Source organism: Spodoptera frugiperda, chromosome 7, assembly GCF_023101765.2.
Source record: "Spodoptera frugiperda isolate SF20-4 chromosome 7, AGI-APGP_CSIRO_Sfru_2.0, whole genome shotgun sequence".
Classification (NCBI taxonomy): Eukaryota; Metazoa; Arthropoda; class Insecta; order Lepidoptera; family Noctuidae; genus Spodoptera; species Spodoptera frugiperda.
In genome coordinates, this window is record NC_064218.1 from 4085450 (window position 1) to 4107440 (window position 21991).

At 35.5% G+C, this 21991-nt stretch overlaps 3 protein-coding genes across 10 annotated transcripts in view; 1 reads left to right on the plus strand and 2 right to left on the minus strand.

Annotated features, from left to right (window-relative positions):
* LOC118266055 (sorting nexin-2) overlaps positions 1-10136 on the plus strand; it is a 482399-nt gene extending 472263 nt beyond the window's left edge. Inside the window, exon 11 of the transcript XR_007705470.1 lies at positions 10118-10136. The gene's annotated coding sequence lies outside the window, so the exon portion shown is untranslated. The remainder of the gene's footprint in view (positions 1-10117) is intronic.
* Positions 1-11157, minus strand: part of LOC118265859 (protein dead ringer) — a 112151-nt gene extending 100994 nt beyond the window's left edge. For 6 of the 8 annotated variants that reach the window (XM_050695015.1, XM_050695012.1, XM_035579111.2 and 3 more), the window contains exons 1-2: positions 10904-11156; positions 3147-3191 (exon numbers count right to left, since the gene is read on the minus strand). In XM_050695015.1, coding sequence (XP_050550972.1) covers positions 3147-3191; positions 10904-10951 — 93 coding nt within the window. In that variant the 5' untranslated portion in view covers positions 10952-11156. Of the gene's footprint in view, positions 1-3146; positions 3192-10903 lie in introns of all 8 variants that reach the window. The other 2 variants (XM_050695016.1, XM_050695017.1) reach the window with 2 other exon arrangements.
* A 6208-nt stretch (positions 11158-17365) lies between these two features.
* On the minus strand, positions 17366-21209 carry LOC118266323 (protein lethal(2)essential for life). The gene is made up of 3 exons (XM_035579729.2): positions 21044-21209; positions 18712-18942; positions 17366-17941 (listed from the first exon to the last, which is right to left on the minus strand). The coding sequence occupies exons 1-3, from the start codon at positions 21107-21109 to the stop codon at positions 17591-17593; spliced, it is 648 nt and encodes a 215-aa protein (XP_035435622.1). The 5' UTR covers positions 21110-21209; the 3' UTR covers positions 17366-17590.
* Between the last annotated feature and the right edge of the window lie 782 nt (positions 21210-21991).

Genomic DNA, 21991 nt, shown 5'->3' on the forward strand with positions numbered 1-21991 from the left:
ATCCCGCAAAAGCTAAACCTAGTTGCCCATTCTCAAAGCGATAAACCTAATCCGAGAGCAGTTGATCCAGTCAACTGTGAGTTAGCCTCTATGCCTTTTTGATTACCTAAGTGCCTAAGTAAAATTCACCAAGAATATGTGCTAGATAATATATATATCTATGTAATGATTAGGGCCAGATTACATACAAAATAAGGATATAGTAGCAGCGTGACAATCGCCGCGTCGTGTGTCGCGGAATGCTGCTCATGAATATGAGCCTCTAGCATAGCTTGAAACTAGTTGAGTTCCTCAACAAAGTAACGTGAGTAAGCCGATAACATAATAAATAAAATGAAGATGGCTTCTAACTTTATTATTCAAAACTTTAATAAGAAATCGTGACGATAACTTCTTATGATTTAATTTAACATAATCTTGTGAAATATTACTTCCTTACGAGCCAAATTGAATGAGTCAAACAAAACAATGTTTCAGTGCACATCGCCGGTGATCCGCAACTGTTATATTGTTTGCACTTATTTACATATTGGTCATAATAAACGATATGACTAAGTATTATTATCATAGAAAGATGGAATACGCTCATTCAATTTCTTAGAATTTTCGATGATACATTATTCTATACATGTAGTGTTTTATGATAGAATCTCAACCGATTGCACTAAGACTAGAATAATAGGAAAAGTTTTTTTTCTTGACCCTTTCTTTTATTGGGACATTCCCGTCATCAATAGTTGCATAGACAGGACAACAGGAGTTGTCCTGTTACCCAGAATCTATCTACAATAAAGGCTAATAATAAAATGGGCTGAAGTAACAAAAGCCCGGTGTGTCCCAGGGACATGAAAAACTGTCTGGGATCGCATAAAGAATTGAATCAAAAAATATCAGTGGATGAGTAAAGGAAAGGTATCTTCTGTCGATAAATCTAGATTATTTTAGATTCTAATTGATATTACATAACAGTTAAGTAATAAAATAAATGAAGTAGAGGAAGACCAAAGTAAAGATGAATGGATTGGGCAAAGGATGGTAAGGAGTTAAGGAGAAACAAATTTGTGATAGGATGATGATAATCTGATAAAGAAGATTACAAAGAAGACATAATATTATGCCGATATGAAGTAGCTTAAGATAATGGCAGGAAGAAGGAGAAAAGAATAGAAGAGATTAAAAAATATATTACTAATATTAAAAATGTGAAGGTTTGTGAGTTTATTTATGTGTTTGTTTGTCCTAAGCGGACGAAGCCGTTTGCAGAAGCTAGTTCTAAATATTGAACGTATCAATGTATTTTTTACAACCAAACCTCGACATTTATACTAAACGATAAATATAATTTGCAAAACTATATAAAATCTTGACAATAAATCACCAACATTACTAATCACGTACATTTTAATTACCGACGTCAATGGCAGATAAAACAAACGAATTTATAGCTGTTTAGATATTGAAGCTAAGTTTTTATACAAGAACATTAAATAAATTAAACATATTAATGTCGAATAAACATTATATCAAATTGACAGTTATTTGGAATTGCAAGGATATTAATCAATGTTGTGGTTTGAGATTGATTTAATTGTGGAGTTACTATATTATGTTGTTATAGGAATATTTCGTTACTCCTATGCTTTACTTTTTATTTATATAATAAACAACATTTTAAAAACTTACTAAATCTTCCTTTTTTGAAGTCTACTAATACATTAAAACATGCTTCTAAGTATTGCAAATACTTTCCTTAAAAGCACAATAAAATCGGTTTAGTCAACGCTAGATAAATGCATACATGCATCACATACATACATACAGGTGAAACTGAGAACGAAATCGGTTTAAAATACATTAAAAAATGTAAATTGACTTACAAAACCGAATTTCTAACGAAATTACTACAATAAGATGTGACCATAAACCGTAATTCAACTCCAAAGATCACTAATCAATTGACTTACACTTTACACACTAACTATGCCATAATTAAATATTTCTTAAAAAATACATACAACCATATCTAAGTATTTACACTCATGCGTCTCCATGCAAGATGAAAGTTCATAATTAAGAATCCGCACAATTTCTCCGTGCCTAGATTTGAATAAAATGTGCCGACGACTCGCCGCCCTATCATCTAATGGTGCTTATGTGAATACAAATGAGTAGTTTCGTGCATAATGGCGGATAAACACATAAGATCAATTAGATTTGATTAAACGACAGACCTGCCGACTTATTTATATGAAGGAATGTTATTGCCAGATGAATGTAACGGTAGAACTCTTGCTAATATTATGAATGCAAAAGTTTTGATACGTGAAGGATTTTTGTCACTCAATTACTCCGAAATCACTGTATCGATTTTGATGAAATTTGGTAAAGAAGTAGATGTTATTAGGTACTATAAAGAAGGTATGAACAAGCTTTTATAAAACAAAAAATAGTAACCGTACACAGTAGGTTGTTGGGGAATTGGGGATGGGAACATTGGGAAAGGGGGCCTCTGGCAAACTTAATCCCACAACGAAACACAACACAAACGTTGTTTCACGTCGGTTTTCTGTGAGGCCGTGGTATCACTACAGTAGAGCTCTCGCACGCTTGAGGCCAACACACCGCTTTTCAGAAACAGATTGCGATCTTAATTAAACATCTACGAATGCAATCACCCCGATAATCCTATAAGCCAATAAATAAGCGATAAATTCCCTATAACCACAAAACCGTTAACCAACATAATTTTGAATTGTTAATCAAAATTATTAATAGGAATGCTATATTAATCAATAGGGAAGGTATTATGGAATAAATTGTTTCTCCTTACATGCGGGCGCCCGCGCACTCGTCACTGACGTCACATAGCAAAACGTCACAACACACACATGTGCTACATAAGAAAATAAACTTTATAGTGACAGCCATAAATGTTACTTTATCAAAGCAGAAATATAACTTATAATTAATAATAGAGAATTGTAATAGTACCTATAATTTTATAGTTGATAGAAAAATAAAGGCGATAAGGTTTTGCTAAGAATTTCTACGGGTTTGCCATGCATGTTGTTATAATAGCGAATTACAAAGAATATGATGTATTTAAAGCGTTTATTTTTATTTGAAGTTATATAAATTACACCTACGTTTATTGCGAATCCGTTTCTCTGTTTCATCGTTAGTCCAGCGATCTGAAGCAAAAGAAAAACATTGTGTTAATGGGGACTGCTTTATAGAAATAATCTAAAAAAAATTAGAGTACCTAATTAAGTACTAAGTAAACTAAATTAACTAAAAAATCGCGGTTTACTCACGTATATTAATAGAGAAAACCTCTACTAGTTTCGAGTCATAAAGGGACTCTTCATCATGAGCTCCATTAATATACTTAACCGTGATTTTTAAGTTAACTTAGTATGTCTCACGATAGTTATTATAAAAATACTAAGTAAGTATTTATTCTAAACATGCATAAATCTTAGTTGTTCACGTAAATCTATATTAAATAGGTACTTACTAAAATACTTTCATAATTTCCATAAATTCACTACAGCTTCATACTTTTTTCGTTTCTTATCCAAAAGTAAACATTTTGTCAATAGAAACGACCTTATCTTGTCTCTTCTAACAAATAACTTGTATGTCACAGCAGCATGCAGATTATACGCATTGCAAACACTATGTAAAGACATAAAATATAGACTTTGAAAGAGACAATGACACCTAAGTATGTTTCGGCATTTCTTCTCAGAGTAGTCAGTTAGGAAATTCCGACCTCATTTAAATTTTTTTTATAATAATTTTGACGTTTAAATGGGCTCTTATGTAGCCTATTTACAAAAGTAAATTTATTGTTTAATAAAACTATGATGGCTACAGTATCAAATCCCACAATTGTCAATTTCAATTTCATTTACCCCTTTTTAGCCGACATCGCAAATTGCAATCGATCACTTTCAATAAAAGTTAATCACAATACACACAATAATATTGCAAAAGCAAAATTATTTTTATATTTCACTATGTTTTCCATAGAACGAACCCAATGTTTTATTTTCATCAATTATTGTGAATTATTTGAACAGTTAGATAGAGAGAGAAAGAGTTAGATAGAGACAGAATGAGATATGAAGAACAGGATCAAAAGCTGTCACCTACTTTAAATTTTAGGCTGCGTGTCACACCGTTCTATATTAACAAATATTTATTCTTATTATGTATGTATGTATAATAATGGAAATTTAATTATTTATTTGACTTTAGATGTTCAGTTTACATTGAAATTTAATATCCTAAATTCCTTTACATAAATGTCTTACAAAATGCAAATTCTAAAACAATATTGATATAGATTACCCGTTTTATAGAAAAATCGTATTAAAAAAGTAAATTTGATAAAGCCATTAATACCGGACTAATTCAAAGATTTTGTTTGACATTTTACAAGCACAGATACAATATTTGTTTTACCAACACATGGAAAAATGTGAGAAAAAGTATTTTCTCTTGTAGTCATGTTCACAAAAGTTGTTCGCGGACAATTTTACGTGATTATTGTGCAAATACTAAAGAAATATAATACCTACTACACGACGCGTCGGTGTCAATAAACTTATAATGCATACTAATGTTATTTTAAGAGTAATTAGTGTTTTAGAACTGAACTAAATTAATGTCAACATCGAGTCAATTAAAAGGATTGTCATTAACTTCCGTACTTTCATATTTAATTGGCAATTTATCATAGATTTTTAAGAATTTGTTAATATCAGTTTAAAAATGACTAATCCTATGAAGAGTGGATAGCCAGTATGGGAGGTGGCAGGCCTTATAGCTTTAAAGCCAAAACAGTTGACTAATATCTAGTCATACATAGGGCTTATATGCCTACATAGATCATTATTACTATGTGACATCTAAACTAATATATAAAGCTGAAGAGTTCGTATGTTTGTTTGTTTAAATGCGCTAATCTCCGGATCCACAGGTTCATTTTGTATACTCATTTTTGTATCGGACATTTTTCTACCCGTTATAAATAACTTAATCATATTTTTTTTCGAAAATCAACAGTTAAATATTTTCTTTCTACGTCAGACGACAATTTTGACTGACATCAATGACCGAAGATTAATAAGGATTATTGACTTTGATTCGCAAACATCTGTTCTTACATACCTATTCTTTGATTAATCATGTACCTCACATGATCATACGGTACTTTACATAGCGGTGATTTATTTTATTATTTAGGTAGTTTTCCTTGTTTAGAGTTCTTTAAGGCTTTAATTGCAAATAGAAATTGGCGTTGAATACCTTAATTCAAAACTAAATACTATTGCATTAGAGTTAAAATTAGTTTGATTTTATTCTAGTTTACAACATAATGGCTAAGAAGAAAATTCTGGCACGTTGTGCAAGTAAATATGATACGTATTGACATGTAAACTGCGATTCTTGTTTAGATAAACGGGGATATTATTAGACTAATGCATTTCTGTTGATTCTATTGTGCCTACTTGCATATAAGGTCGTCACCTCACACCATATTGAGCGTTACGCCAAAGAATATGAAAATTACGCGTGTATTTTGTTACATCAGTACACTGGCTCGATACTTGTTAGAAAGAGAGAGAGATAGTGTGGTATTTCTTCTAACAGGTAGTGAGACGCTGGTCTGACCATTTTTTTTCAATATTTTAATTGTTCCATTACAATACTGAACAAAGGGACTGTCGCTTCGTGCACTTAGCAAGATGGTGCTGTTGCCATGACAACAACAAAAACAAAGACAATTAAAAAAGTGTGTGTATCTCCAACACTCCAACTTCAAACGTCAAAAGCGATTACGAATTCAGTGACACAGTGACATTTAACGATTTAGCTGGGATTATCGCCTCAAATACAAAGTTAATTCCATCCGTGATCTTAGACTGATAGTGGTAGTAATTGAATCGCTGCAGGGCGTTACGCGTCGGTGTGAGGGGCAGCCGACGCGTCGCGAACCCACGCAACCTTTCCTTTATAAATATTGAATGTCAATACGATTATTTACGACAGATATGTTGAATATAAATGAGAGATAAAGGATCAAGTTCGATTTCTGTATAAAGAACTGTGACAATAGCTCTTTTGTCGAGTCAGCCATTTTATTTGTATGCAAATTAAAATCTTCAACAAAAGACTGTTCGTGTCGGATAATCAAAATATCTGAACATAAGAAAAGTATCAATTTGATATGCAGGTTCGCATAAAAAATACAAAAGGGGTAGGTATGTAAGTAAATGCCTACATAATATTAGAAAAGTGAAAGCGAACGAACGTGAGTAGGGTCATCAGACGGGACGGTGTGAAAACAATAGCACATCAAATGGAATTTCTAACTATCACTCGATAAGATTGACATCTTTAAATGAATTTAAATTATTGACAATCTACAACATATCAAAACTCTTTATTATTGCATATACGTGTGCTACTTTATTCGCTAAATTCGTATTAACTGCCAAGATCACCCTAATCTAACCTAACTAGCTTCCTAAAAACGTGTGAATAGTTTTTTCAATATAACCAGCAATGGATATTATGACATAGGGCAGGAACCCACGTAACACACCTACTATTGTGACCAGCACGCGACCAGGTAGCGAGGTGAGGTGATACACCTGCCTCACTCTTTGTGCCACAAGTGGGTTACAAGAGCAAAAAAATCACGGCAAAGATCAGCTGTAAGATGATTCTATTTGCGTGTGTAGGTACACACAGGTCAAACGGAATCATTAAACTCTTTACACGAAACAAAGTTCGTTCCTCCAATGTATTCTGCATTTGAAAAGAAGCCAAATAATTCTAACGCTCCACGTTATGCAACCGACCGATTCACGTGTATTCAGCATACATAACAAATAACCGGTTTTAATTTTCTGATAACACATGCTAATATAAAGGAAAAATGCTGTGAAAAATTATACATTTTCCTTCTATAAACTATAAAGTAAATATTGCAGTTTGCACCTTATTCAACCGATGCAAAACGTAACGATTTATCGAAACGCTTTGCAACTCTGTAATGTTAACTCAACACTTAATTAATAATTTACTTTTATCAGCTCATAACTCAAAGCGTAATTTTTCATCGAAATACCAAAGAAAATTTTGTAAAAATAAATGGCACAAGCATAGTTAATTAAAATTAATGCAAACAGCCAAGCGGTGTTGTCAACGCGAAAAAATAAAATCTCGAAGCCCGCCAATTATTTCAATTAATGGTACGTCGCGGTGTCGACAGGAAAAGGAAGCGTGCGGTCGGGATATGAGCTAAGTATAGTCCGCGATTGTGCACTGAGTGACAGCTAGGCTTGATTAATTAATTCGTGGCCCTCTATTCGCCGAGTGGGGATAATAAATCGTGCGTTCTGGCCTCCCGTGAGATGTCGCCAAAGCCAGACACACCGCTGAATAAATGATTGAGTCAAACGCAAACATTATATGTGTCGGGACCGAAATAAACGGCTAATGATGTGTTATACAGGTAAGCGATAATAAAGTCTTCAGATCTCGTTACTTTACATCATTAGAATTCCCGGATTGTTCATCAATTTTGACTCGTTGGAAATGTTTCTGAATTATATTTGTTTCGGTTTCATTTGATGCATCTTCAGCTATTTTAGTTTCGAATCTAGATTATTCTATTATTGTATTTATGTTGGAAACAGTAAATCATATGACAGCGTGTGTTATTGCCGAATGCACGGCATTCATGAATCATAGCCACGAACGTATGTTTATCGTGAATCTGGTCGTCAATAAAAATGATTACATGCCTTAAACTGGCGTTACTCCTAATCAACCGCCATCATTATTAGCTTAGGAACAGTATACCGGTGTGGTGAGCACAAAAAATGACGCCAAAATATCGATGTCGTTCCTTTTGACGAATTATGAACATGCACAAAAACAGTTCCGCTAAATAAACAATATGCAGACGAGTTTCGTAGTGCCGTCGCAGATGGGAACCTTGGCCCTGCAATAAAACGAGCTTGTAACCGAATCGCAGCCGAATTCGTTATTAATAATGATATCGGCGCCATTTTGTAAAAGCCGCCACATTGCGGCCGTCACACGTGTTGCATAGATGTCGCCAAATATGGCATTTGTTTGATGTGTTGTGAGAGCTGAGAATTTTGTTCATGTTATTGGGAAAAGGTGATAGTTTTTGTACAGAATGTTTTAGCTAATTATTATACAAATAAAATATTGAAAGAAATAATACCTTTCTTACTACTTTAGCTTCATTTCATCCTTTTATTTACAGAGACTTGTTATCTATCGGTGCGGTACCTTTTGTTTAGTTTGTGAAAAATGTAATTTAGAATAAGTACCTACCTATCATGAATACCTACGCTACATTCAAAACCAACTTTTTATTATAGTTAGAATACTTTCTAAACAAAGGACCGTGAGATATTTTTAAAGAAATTGAGAGAATAATAATAGTAATAGAAACTGCAATAAACCCTACGTAAGACAGGTCAGTTAGTACCTGATATTAACAATAGAGGGATCACAGATGCGACGCAAACGCAGTTATCTAAACAAAACAATAGACAAGGATGATTTTTTTCTATCGGCCAGTCTAAAATACCACAAATGGTTTTATTACGAGAATATTCTGGTGTAAGCTCGCCACTCAATTTTGCTTACCTACTTTATAACTTATAATGCAGAAATTAACATTAATACCTTTTCTTCTTTTCCATCAAAGGTATTTTGGCAATAAAAAACGTTGTCCAAGATCGTCTCTAGCGATTTACAATTTGTAAACGTTACAATGTTTTAAATACCTATTTAATTTAGTCAGTCAGAAATGAAAATTGTAATACACACCTAAATAACCTAACTACAATGAAATCCATATAATTGAATTTCTACATTCTTTTTTTTATGATGACGGGGGAACCGTCAAAAGGCGACTAGCTTTTTGGGAAGAAAGATCACTAAAACCACCCGGTGGCCACCTTCAGCTACGAGAAGGAGCACCGAGTCCTCTAATTAGACCTGCTTCCCTTAAGGTGCAACGCCTGTTATTGCACATCCCTAAGTTCCTATATTCTTACGAAGAAGTGTGATAAAACGTATTTTAGCCAATGCCGTTTTAGTCTTTCATGACATGTAAATAATTTAAATTCAATCTGATTATAAATAATCTGAATAATAGTTAATAGTTAATTAGGTATATACATATTAACTCGTCAATAAAACCTCAGGTGCAATCAACCCACCCTAACCAAACTTAGATGCAAACTAGTCAATATCAGAACAAACAACATAGGTAACTACTTAATTACCTACTAAATTCTGGTCCAAATTGCCATGAACTGGCAAGTGATGTCGAAAAAAGTCCTCAGTAACTTAGAACATTTCTGATACTGATAAAACCAAAACCAAAACGTTATCAATCATCATAACAGACTGACTATTATTTTTTTGTCCAAATATATCACTTTAACTGTATAATGTATTGGCAGAAAAATTATGCATGCTTTTTCTACTAAATAAATAAATAACGTTATTAATTTATTATGTGGGTAGATGTCAATGTAATGGTGAGGGTACAATAAACCCCTTCTTGCCTTGAATATCATGTAATAAGAATCGAGAACCAGACACAGATCCATAGTCCGTGTTATTTTTTCAACAATCCAATAACACAATAAATAATAACAATAGCACAGCCCGATCCGAGTCGAACCTGACGCCGTTGGCTCGGCAGTCGCGCTTGCAACCACTCGACCATTGAGGCAGGTAGTAGTGTAAAATTAATTGTTTTAGTTTCACAAATTCAATACTTTTTAAGACCACGATGTGGGAGAGATAAGCGTTGTAAAATGTTACAATTCATAATAATATTGTACCTCGGTTTTTACTTCAAAATAAAGATTGAAATATCAAATTTCTTATTTTTTGATACCTATTTTAATACCTATTCCCAGTCCCGATTACTCATTAAACGATTAGATAATTTAACGAAAAGTTTTCAAATAACGATACCGTATAAGGTTTCTTTTAAAAGTTTAAAATTAATATTTTACCAAAACAAATTGGAGAAATGGCGTTAATACCTACATACATACACCTACTTATGTATGTTTATGTATAGATCATTTGCATACACGACACGACTCGTACTCAATATTTGGGGCTTATTTACATAGTATTAGAACATATTTCTTTATGTACAAATAAAAAAAAGATTATACTAGAGACGGGTCGGTTTTTTTGCGCCTACCCTCAGCCGATTTGTTTACAGTTAGTAATGATTTGTGCATTCATTCAAGCTGCAACGACGCGACGCCGACGCCATGTTAAATTGTGTTTATTTCATTACCACGAATGCAATTTTGTTGTTCATCCGTTATGCAGGTATTATCATATGATTAATCAATAATACTGTTTATCTATCTACCTTACATTAATATAAATAAGTAGGCATTTTCATTAAATACTAGTCAAAAGCAAGTCGTTTTTTACCTTCCTTCAAAACTAATCAAGTTTAATTCTTTAAAGTCAACATAAAACTATATAAAAATAGTTACTTAACACCTAATACAGAGGTAGATAGCTTATCAGGGTGCGGTTGTCATAACAACCGATTGCAGTCGGCGACATAACAACTTGCCGGTTCAACAATACTCCTGCTAACAATACGTCAAATATAGACAACAAACTTTGCCGGGCTGACAATACGACGGACTCCAACTGCTTAGGTAGACTGGAACATGGCCTTATAAAATAGTTTTGATGATAAACAGATCTAGTTATTACCCTCGTTTGTATACTGTCTGCTAGTAGATCAGCTGCTTCGCCTGTTATGGTAAGGTAGGTAAAACAAAAGACAACTTACCACTGGACTGTCATCGCCAAGATCCGAATCTCGGTCGGCGTCGGCCATGGCGTACGCCGGCACCGGCTCTCGGTTCTTTACCCGAATCTTGGCGGTTTTACCAAAGCTGGATACAAGTAACACGCCACGGTAGGCACGTGCTTAGGTCACACACTCGCGTCGGAAACACGGGAATCGGATAGAATCGGAACGCGGGCCGCAGCGGCGAGAGACGAGCGTCGCGTGTGCGAGCACGGAATGGTATGGCGCGCGAGCTCGCCGGCGGCCGGCCGGTCCCCTCTCTGCGAGGCCCCGCCTTAAGGCGTCCGCGTCACGGCGAATCAAACGGCGCGCTATCAAACTGATATTCCCGGCGCACGCTCCGCCCGCCGCACTTATATTGTTTTTATTCAAGCTATAAAATAATCGCGTGGCATTGATCGCTCTTTGTGATTAATAGCGATAGTGAAACGCGATATTAATGCGCCTTAATCGGGGTTTCGTTTGCGCATTTAATGAGCCTGTTAATGTTAGTTTTGTTAGTACGTAGTACGTATAGTATAGCTACGTTTGATTAATGGATTCGATGAATGAGGTCGGCTGTTAAATGAACAATCCATTCATTCACCAATCTGTTTCGTTTTAATTGGTTCTTAGAATTATTAATAAGATTGGGATAGGTTTTAATAAGTGTTTATAAATTGGGGAAAATGTAATTTGAAGGATGTGGCGATAACATTAAAGTAACGCGTTGAAGTCTTTACTTAGCTTGTAAGTAAAGTATCAATAAATGCTGATTGTCCAATTAGAGAGAATTGATTGAAACATCAAAGATAACTAAATAATTATTATTATTATGTAAAATGTAATCAATTAATCACCCATGCTTACCTTTAGCAATGTCGTCACATGTTAGTATCATGTTTGTTTTATAACTAGGTACGGCCGTACCTAGTTATAAGGGTTGGTACTACCTAGGACCTGATACTTACTTAGGTAAGCAATAAAGGATTCTAACAAAAATATTTTTCAATAGATAAGTAATTAATTACTATTAATCGAGTAGGTAGGTACCTACTTAAAAATAAACAAAATTGACAAATAAAATGTTGTTTTATACTGATAAATACGGGAAAAAGTATTTACGTATTACCATATCATTTCTCTACGTGAAATCATAGCGTAGGTAGGTACCTGTTCCGTTTAATTCCGCTACGAGAAACTATAGCGGAATTACCTATTTCTAAACTATTATTCCTGTACCATTAGATAGTTCTTTGACCCTAGTACCCCCTAGAAACTTTTCGACGGAGGAAAATCTAATATGTAGGTACCTATATTAGATAGCTCTGTTCTGGATTCCTATTCATTTAATACAGGCAAGACAGAGAACGAGCTGAATTGGGTGATAGGATACTTTTTATACCACGATAACGCAAACGAAGCAGCTGGCAGAAGCTAGTTTATAATATTATAAACCAAGTACCAACCAGACTGCGTGGCAATGATGCTGCACTGGTGATGCTGGTAAAAATAGCAAGTGGACACCAAGCTCTAGTCAGTGCCCAGTAGCACAGCACTCCAATAATTATGTTGTAAAAGTGTCTAAAGCAACCTTTAATAAATATTATTTAAATACCATTGCAAGAAAATGCTAGCAGCTTAATACCTTAGATCAGTGGTTCTAAACCGGTGGTCCGCATAAGGCAAAAAATGGGCCGCGAAATAAAAATGGTACACAAGACATCGTGATCATCATCATCAGCCAAGAGACGTCCACTGCCGAATAAAGGCTTCCCTCCCCCCCTTTAGTCCTCCACGTAGAATGTCAAGTCGCCACCTGCATTCACTGGCTCCCCGCAACTCTGTCGTCAGTCCACCTAGTGGGAGGTCTGTCCACGTCTTTGTCTTCCATCTAACTTCTCGAACGCTGCCCATCCGAGTTGGTTTCTTCGGCCGAACTCTTTCTCGAAGTTCGACCTACCCAGCTGGATAATCTGGATACAACTTCGAGGATATCGTTCCCAACGATAACCGGTACAGGTGCAACATGGACATTTGACATGATTTTCGTCTTGTCCATGTTCATTTTACACAAGCCAACACCTAATAAAAATACCACGGTTAAAGCTCAAATAAAAGAAGTATCCATACAAAATTACCACACGTCCTATAATAAAGTGTGTCACGTTGTCATACGTGGTGGACCAATTTTGATCTTCTTTTCTATGTCATATGGCATGATTAACTAGTTTCTTATAATCAAAAAGACACTATTTTTTTTGAGAACGAACCTCACGAGTCTGGTGAAATTCTAATAAAAAAAAAGTTCTAGTAATTATGGTCCTTAATCAAGAAAAGGTTGGGCACCACTGCCTTAGATCTTAACTAAGTATCCTACCCACTTTCTCAACTAAGGAAATGAAATGTATTCTTTAACGATTTTCATAATTGCTATGGTTATAAAATTTAATTGTTTCCATGCAAAGAGAAGGTTAAACAGTGGCGGTATTGGTAAAGTATAAATTGGTGTACTATCGATTAGTAGAAGCTCCCATTTTAATAAGTATCTGTGTACCTACCTACTTATTGGTGTAGCTGGCTGGCTGGCTTTGGTTTGAAAATAGTTCCCCAATTATCGTTACAGAGTCTAGAGTTGTGTCCATTGTATGGTCGTCGATGCACCCTTTTATCTACATGTCGCGAAAGACCTGACGGGTTACCGAGGCTCCGGCTTGAAGAGCAGGAGTAAGAACAGGGTGGTTTTTAGTCAGTAAGAGTCTGATTCTCCCTTTTGGCTCACCCGAGGCGGGAGAAATCATTGGATGATTTACGCCCCACAACAAAAGGGGGAGATTATTACATGGAATGAGACTCTTAACATAACATAACTGGTGAAAAGTACATCTCTACCCATCTCTTCATGGTATAAAAAGGTGTGACGTGATGATTTCAAACAATCAAAAGGATATTTAAAAACTCAATTAGAGAGAAAGAGTAAAAGAGTGAGAGAGAGAGAGAAAGATAGCTCTCGTTTTCATGCAATCACTAGTCAGGAGCAGACAATACAAATAAGAGCAACTGCTAACTGGTGTAAGTACAGACGTGGGTATGGGTATATCGGGTATAGTACCGACAACAACAATTAATACGGCCGGCAGATCAATCGCTTGTCGAACACTGCAAGCGGTTTTGTGTGGTACAAGTCATAAGAGTTTAAAATCTAGGATCAATAATTATAATGTTTAATGTAGTTTGAAGTTTTGAAGTTGATATTTTTAGAATCGATATACATACATAGGTTGTTCAGATATCAGAATTACATGTTACGTATTTAAACTAAGGAGAGTCTTAGGTCAAGCAGAGCGATACTACGGCCTCATTAACCACTACAACACTAGACTTCACGGTTGACGCGGTGGCTGAGCAACCGGCTGCCGCGCAACGTGTCGCGGCTTCGATTTCTGCAAGGAGCAACTCTTTGTGTGATTTATAAATTGTTGTTTCGGGTCTGGGTGTCATGTGTATGTGAACTTGTATGTTTGTAAACCCACCCACAACACAGGAGTAATTCCTAAAGTGGAGCAACGTTTAAAAAGAAGGAGCTAGAGTACCTAATACAAAATTGTATTTCGTGTTCCAGTGTGACGTTACGACGCATTATGTGACGAACCTTTCTCCAAAAAGACCTGTAGCGCCATTGTAACTCCTCCTTGTACCTAATATTTAAAAATTCTAAATTTTTGTTAAGGTTGCAATAGACAATTATAAGAGCAGTGGCAGTTCATTCATCCAGAACCACATCACTTTATCATAAACAGGGTACATATTGATATCAAGAGAAAGAGAAATCAAAAGACTTTATACAAAAAATCCTAAACAAAACGTATCACATTTTCAAAACAACCACCGCTTCTACCTTGCACCACAACCTCAGTAATCGCTCTGGGCTGATTGATGAACTCCCCCCTCCCACCGGCGCGGAGTGGACTCCCCCGCCGTTTAGCTCGGGTGATCCATGGCTGCGAGATCTATTACCCAGGCTACATTACCACAATGCCCTGGTAACTTCTCTTTTATTTTACACAATTGCTATCATACTAAATTATACTTTTGTTTCATTTTGAAACTGCTAAGGGTTTTCGTCGAAGGGTATTAAGAGGATACTTGAATTGTTTATCAAACACATTTTTAATCCGTAATTACTAATTACTATCAAGGTGATATTTTATCATTTTTGGGTTAGTATGTGTAAAGGTTCTAGAGCGGAGTCTTAAGCGGCTGCTTCCATTCCGAGCTTCATGCTGTGAACTCCAAATAGTCAGCATTCGTTCTTGCGACTATGGTCTCAAAAGCAGTAGATTTTTTCTTCTCTATTAGCTTAAAATTACTCCTCTGGTGTTGCGGGTGTCAGCAATGATAACTTACCATCAACGTACAAGGAACCTAGTAGGTCTTTTCGTCCATAAAAATAGTTTTTTTTTACTTGTCTTCGTTAGCTCTCTCTGGTTGCTTTAATTGTGTTAAGACTGAAAACCGCTAAAGCTTATTAAAGTGTTGACAAGCCGCATTGTTAAACACATTTAAATAGTCTTCTATATTCTTCATTTTAAATAAGACGAGTATTCTATTTTAGTAATAGACGATACGGTCTGACAATTGAAAACATTTAGTTTGCGGTTACCGTCGTTGAATAAATAATGGTTTTAGAAATGAATGGTATTAGGTATATTGTCTAGAATTTTATTTATTTATGTCGAGAAGACTGGATATCTGGATTGGAATCGGTTGGCTCTCTAGCTTACCTAAGTATTTTCTTTTTTGTGGATGGAATATTTGGGAATAAAGAGGATCTTGGTAGATATTTTCGAAGGTAGCAATGGACTGTCGTGGGTTGGATGACGACGATCGAGGACATTATTTTTAATATCACTTTGTTACATTTTTAAATTTTTCTTTAAAAGCCGACATTTTACTTTTTTCGTAAATACAAGTTTGGAATAAGAACCTGATATAAAGTATAGAAACGTACTTAATAAATTTTCCTCTGATTTACATTATGTATGTATCTACGTCTTGTTCTTTGTAGATAATGAAATTGTAAGCAAATATTTACACACATTGGTAAACATCTTGAAGAGTAAACGTTTCTAATTCTGTTCTACTAAACTGTTTGGTAATAATGATCTATGCCAAAGTTCTATAGCAGAAGTTCAGTTGAGCTGTCATAGATGGCGTTGTTAGTTGCCTCAAGTGTTACATAGATGGCGTTAGCTTGGCGATTGGAAAAGATTATTAAGCATTATTTATTTTGTTATAACAATGTTTATGTATTTTTCGACGTAATTGTCATCAATTTTTTGTAACTGTTATTTTTAATTATTTTTTTTCGTATTATTATTCCAGTCTATTTGGGTTTCGAGAGGTGCAGCTCATATAGCCATTACAGTACCTACCTAGGTATAGATAATTAACACTTTCAATACCAATAACATTTTATTATTTGAAGTAGAAGACTGGACTTAATTATAACACCATTAGGTACAATTTTCTATCAACCACCAATAAGCAACATCACTACTTACTACCTCCTCACTCACCCCTTACCACGCAATGATAAATTAACAATATTATTGGACTCGACATTTCACAGTGAAATTAAATTAGAGACGCAAGTATGGCCCCACGACCCACGACTCTCGACTATTTGCAGTTGACTTATAGAAAATTTGTCATTACCGTGACAGTTCACACTTGACTCTGAGCTACACTAAACCAGTTTATCATGGCCCCGCTTTGTATAACCTTTCCCCACATTCAAAGGCCAAGTTATACTGGTCTGTATATCTTTATGTGTAACCGTGTACACACCACAATTTGCGTTTTGCATTAACTAGTGAAGGAATTATTGTTATTTGTAGTTCAGTGTGGTAGGTTTGCTTGTACTTTCTTTGTGGCTATGCGTTTGCGCAGCATTAATGTACGCTCGCGGTTTGCACTGAACTTGGCATTTTAAGTGTTTCTCTGTAATTCGTTCTGTCACTTGCATGTGTAAGATTGAATAGTTTGTTAGTGTTGGCTGTCGATGATGCATCAACAAGCGGAGTGAATCGACTGCAGGAATTTAATGAATATGGTCTGGACGGTAATTTCTTATTTTTATTCTTAATAATGTGTGGTTGGTTGTGGTATGTGGAAAATGTGTAGGTAAGTAATTTACAGCGAAAATGTACTTTTAAACAACTTCTGTGAATTATTATGTTATCGGCTTACTCCCGTAACTGTTTTATGAGGAACTCGATTTGTTTCAAGCTGTGCTAGAGAGCTCTCACGAAAGTTACAACATAATTATGAATTTTATTATTTCAGTTTTATGAGAAACGTATTCGTAGATCATTAATCGCTGTTATCGTCGTTTTTAAATCGAGAATCAGAGATCAATTTATTTCAATCGAGCCCAAAGCTTAAAAATAAACACGAAAAGATGATAAAAATCTTTTATTACAATTTTATATAAACATTAAATTATGATAATGATAATGCATTCCTCATTTTATACAACTTAATATAAAGAACCTAATTCGTTCATTTCGAATCGCTAGTCGTTGTTGGCCAACAACGGCGCTCAAATAAATGCTATTTATGATTCGATCGATTTAACATCGATTCTCATATCGATGTCTCGTTAGATGATAAGGGGGTTAAAAATTAGGGGGATGTCACGATAGGTACAGTTTGTTCGCGAGGCTGCTGCTGGGGTGTGCTGACGGGTTCTGGCTGTTTGGCAGGACCTGTCTTGGTGATGGGGACTATTCTCTCTCCAGCATTAGGTGGGGGTCGCTTTGGTGCTGTGATTGTGAGGACACCGTCTGAGGAGAGTGTGCTGACGAGGTCCTGGACATCGTAGCCTCCTGGCAGGATGTACCGGCGCGTGAACTGACGGGAGATGAAGCCGTGCTCATCCTGTTTCTCCTCGTGTCTGCCCTCGACTACCACGCTGTTGTTCGCTGCCTTCACTGTGATCTCTTCTGGTGTGAACTGCTGGACGTCTAGGATAACCTGGAATTGGATAAAAGTAACGATTAAACGATTTTTCTTACGGAATTGGTTTTTTGAAGATATTTGCAGCTGAGAACTAAATGCCCTAATTGTCACCTTTTTTATTAAGATAATGGCCCAGAAGCAAGCCAATGTACATAGTGGTAATTAAAGTCATAGTTATAATAGTTCAACCATTCTCAATAGGCCACATAAATATAGCCAAATATCCGAGTATTAGTCAGACAGGTGTGGAGCGTAACTAACACAATAACGAGACAATTTAAACTGGCCTAACTCGCTCTACTGACTGTGCCAAATTTAATCTGCAGTACAATATGGTGCAGACAGATACGATTGAATGCGGTACAGATAGACAGAAGATGCATGCATTCTAATAGATGTAACATAACACCATCATTTAAACCCAGGATCACCCTCTGCTGGGTATAGGCGTCTTCCTTATACTATCATATTGTTTCTTCCTTAAGACTTTGACTAGCGGAGTATTTACCAATTACCAACAAAAATCTGTTGAAGGCAAATCCTCCGCTAGCGCTGGTCACTTTTGCCCCCATGGCGTTTAATGTGTTAAGGATCACAAAAGTGTACTAAAGTACTTAAAGCAGTTTTGATTTTGAGTCCATATAATATCCAACAGAGAACCTTTAGAGTCCATATCATAGTTTTTTCCACAAAGCCAAGTAAAGCAAAGCAACGTGGGATGCTTTACTTACTTAGTAGGTTAGTACCTAAAGTGATTGTTTTTGCAATTGAATATTGCCACTTACTTCAAATTTCTCCTTCGTCAGGTTAATAGTGGAGGCAGACTCCTGTCGTGTCAGGCTCGTTCTCCAGGGTCTGAAGTAGGAGTTCCTGAACAGTGAGGAAGACGGCAATGTGGAGAGGGAAGAGAGGAGTTCGTCCCTCTTCAGCCCCATGCCGAAGTGCTGGTCCAACAGGCGGGAGGGCCTGTCCCACTCGTCCCACCAGTCACGGAACATCAGGGGTACTATCGACATCTGTGGATTCAAATAGTAGTTGATTAGTGAAGGAAAAGAAAATAATATACCTAGGTATAGTCAACATGGTGCATGGTGCAATACCTACTGTGGATACGGTACCTACATGAGTTAGGTTTACTTTGTAAAAGTTTGGATTGCTAATTCTAAAAAACCTAGATACTAAATAATATGTTGTACATAGAAAAATATGTATGTAGGTGGTATCTACATAATCATTAGTTAACAGCACAAACAATATTACAACGATTCTGACACAACATAAATCAGTCATCTAGCAACAAAATAATTTACACTCTTCGTTTAAATTTATCTAACTGCCGTCCCTGAAAATTTTCCATGAGATCTTTCCAAAATGATGTCGTAAACCCTCTTTGTGTCTGTCCTATTACAAAACCACGGTGCCAAGTCGTAAACAACAATCAAATCGGCCATGATGAGCCCACAGTTGTCGATTCCCTCCAGAAATATCGTAAATAGGCTACTTTCTTACTAGTCAAATTCAATACTTTTATCGCAACGTCAAAATATAGGTTCTATGAATTTTGTATGAAATATACACTTATAATGTCTACGTCAAATAGCACACTTATTTTCAGATAATTTGCTATAAAATGTCGAAAATTAAGTAGATCATTGCTGCATCAAGCTGCACATAATGAAAAGTCGATATAATTTTTTTACCGAGTAAACTACCCAATTTGTTTTGGCGGGAATAAAATCAACAACATTGTCTATGCTCGTCTGTTTGCCGCGAAAACAAATGGCGCATATTATTTTCTTTGCAGATTTATTTTTGGTTGTTACATCTTTTGTGCGTTTGTAATGACCGAACAGTGTTATTGAATTCAGTGCACATTCTAATATTTAAATAGATTGTACCTAATTTTATTTTTAACATAAGTGTTTTATTTGGAAATAGTAGAATCATTCTAAGGTCAGCGTGGCGTGTCATAGGTAGGTACCTACATGATGCAAAAATAAAAGGTACTAATTTTATTCAAAGGTTCCCATTAGTTTATAACGCAATAAAATAAATATTAAATCAATCTGATTTAGTTCCAAAATACTAACAATGCATACAAAAAACAATTAATAGACTTGTTCGACCAAACAAAATTGCGCTGTAAACAGTTATTTTATTGCTTGAAACGCGAACTATGTTGAAGTTTACCGAATTTGTTTACATTTAGAGGCAATAATACGTGCACATAATAATCAACGAAATTCTGGAACGATTCCACGGTGTATGAGTCACCTGGGATCGGTTTTAGAACTGATGCAACTCGAACTGAATCTCTTCACGCTATGAAAGTTATGCGACATGCCAGTTTTGTAATACGATAAATTTAGATTAAATGTTGATGTAAACAATCTGCTGTGAGATAACTTCGGAATGTTTCGCTTTTTTAGTGTTGTTTAAGTAGTTTTGTTTTTAGAAACACCTGGATGTTGGGCTTTGAAAGAAAGCAACACCTTTTTTAAGGGGGAAAATTATTTGATGACTTCTCACACCTTAGACGAGGTGATAGGGAGTGTCAGTCTTACTGACTAAAAACTACCCCGTTCCTACTTCTGCTTTTCGAGAAAGCAAGATCTAAGTATACAATTTGATTTAAAACATCTTTATGAAAATAAAGAAAGTAATGTTTCGTTCAATAAACAAGTACAGATAGGTAGGTATTTTACGTTTCCAGAAATTATTCTGGTCAAAAATTATAATGATCTAGCCATATCTATAGATAGGTAATTTTAACACATCCACAAAAGTCACAAAAATACGTGCTCACGAAAACGCACTTGTCTAAACATATCGCTACTTTTAAACACTACGTAGTAGGTAGTATAGAAATTACGAAAACAATGCGCAAGTAAGTACTTATAAAGGCAAAAAAATAATATTTACCAGAATGACAAAAACAAATAATTATCCTATTCGATATTTAAAAAGAGAAAAAAAAAATTACTGTCCTTTAGTATTACCAAAACAAAAAAAAAAACAAAAAAATGAATATCTATAAACCACGACACCTATTATACTAATAGACACAAGTCACAACAGATAATCACAAAACAAAAAAAAAACAACTAAACAATTCACCTTTGTGGTTGTTAGTTCGTTGCAGGCGCGCGCCGCTCTGGACTCGAGACTAGAAACCAACGGCATGTAATGGGATTTAAATAGAACTTTCAGCGGCCCACACGTGCTGATTCATGAGGATACACCTTGAACTTGAAGCGATGCGTACAGTATCATTCAGTGCCGTAATACGGACTGAATGAGATATTACCGTTTATGGTCCATGCAGTTTTCCATCGCAAATAGGAGGTATCCGATATGGTAGCCACACTGCTCTTTCTTTTATGGAATAGGGAACAAATGAGCAGTCGGGTCACCTGTTGGTAAGCGATCAGCGTCGCTCTTGAACACCCGCAACACCAGAGGAGTCACAGGTGCGTTGTCGACCTTTTAAGAAGGTATACGCTCTTTTCTTGAAAGTTTGAAGGTCTTATCGGTTCGGAAAACACACTAGCCTTCATGGCTGCCATGATTCCTGGGGATGTTTTCCCGCGCTAAATTATTTAAACAACACGATTCAATTTTTATAGCCTTTTTTATTCTATTCGTATTGGGACTGAGTAAAAATATAGGTAAACAAAGTAGCTAACTAGATGATGATCTTGATTTCAAATTCACTTACCTACATGTAAACAGTATTATATCTGAAACTGTAACTTTTCAGTTCTCAGCCGTAAAACCATCCTACATAATAGTCTTCATGAAATACTTAAATGAAATTGTACAGCATAGTCATAATTAATATTATCAACACTTAACTTTTTATTACAATGTATTGTCCAAGTTTCAACTGGACTGAGCAACTGCAAGACATGAACTGGCATACAAAAACTGCAGCAAAATAAATTGCTAATACAGCTACTAACTGTAAAGTGACAGAAAGAAAAATTACTACATGCAAGGCTCATTGAATAATTCGTCATGCTTATTAACATTCCCGATTTTCAAACAGAATTACACAAAAATTCA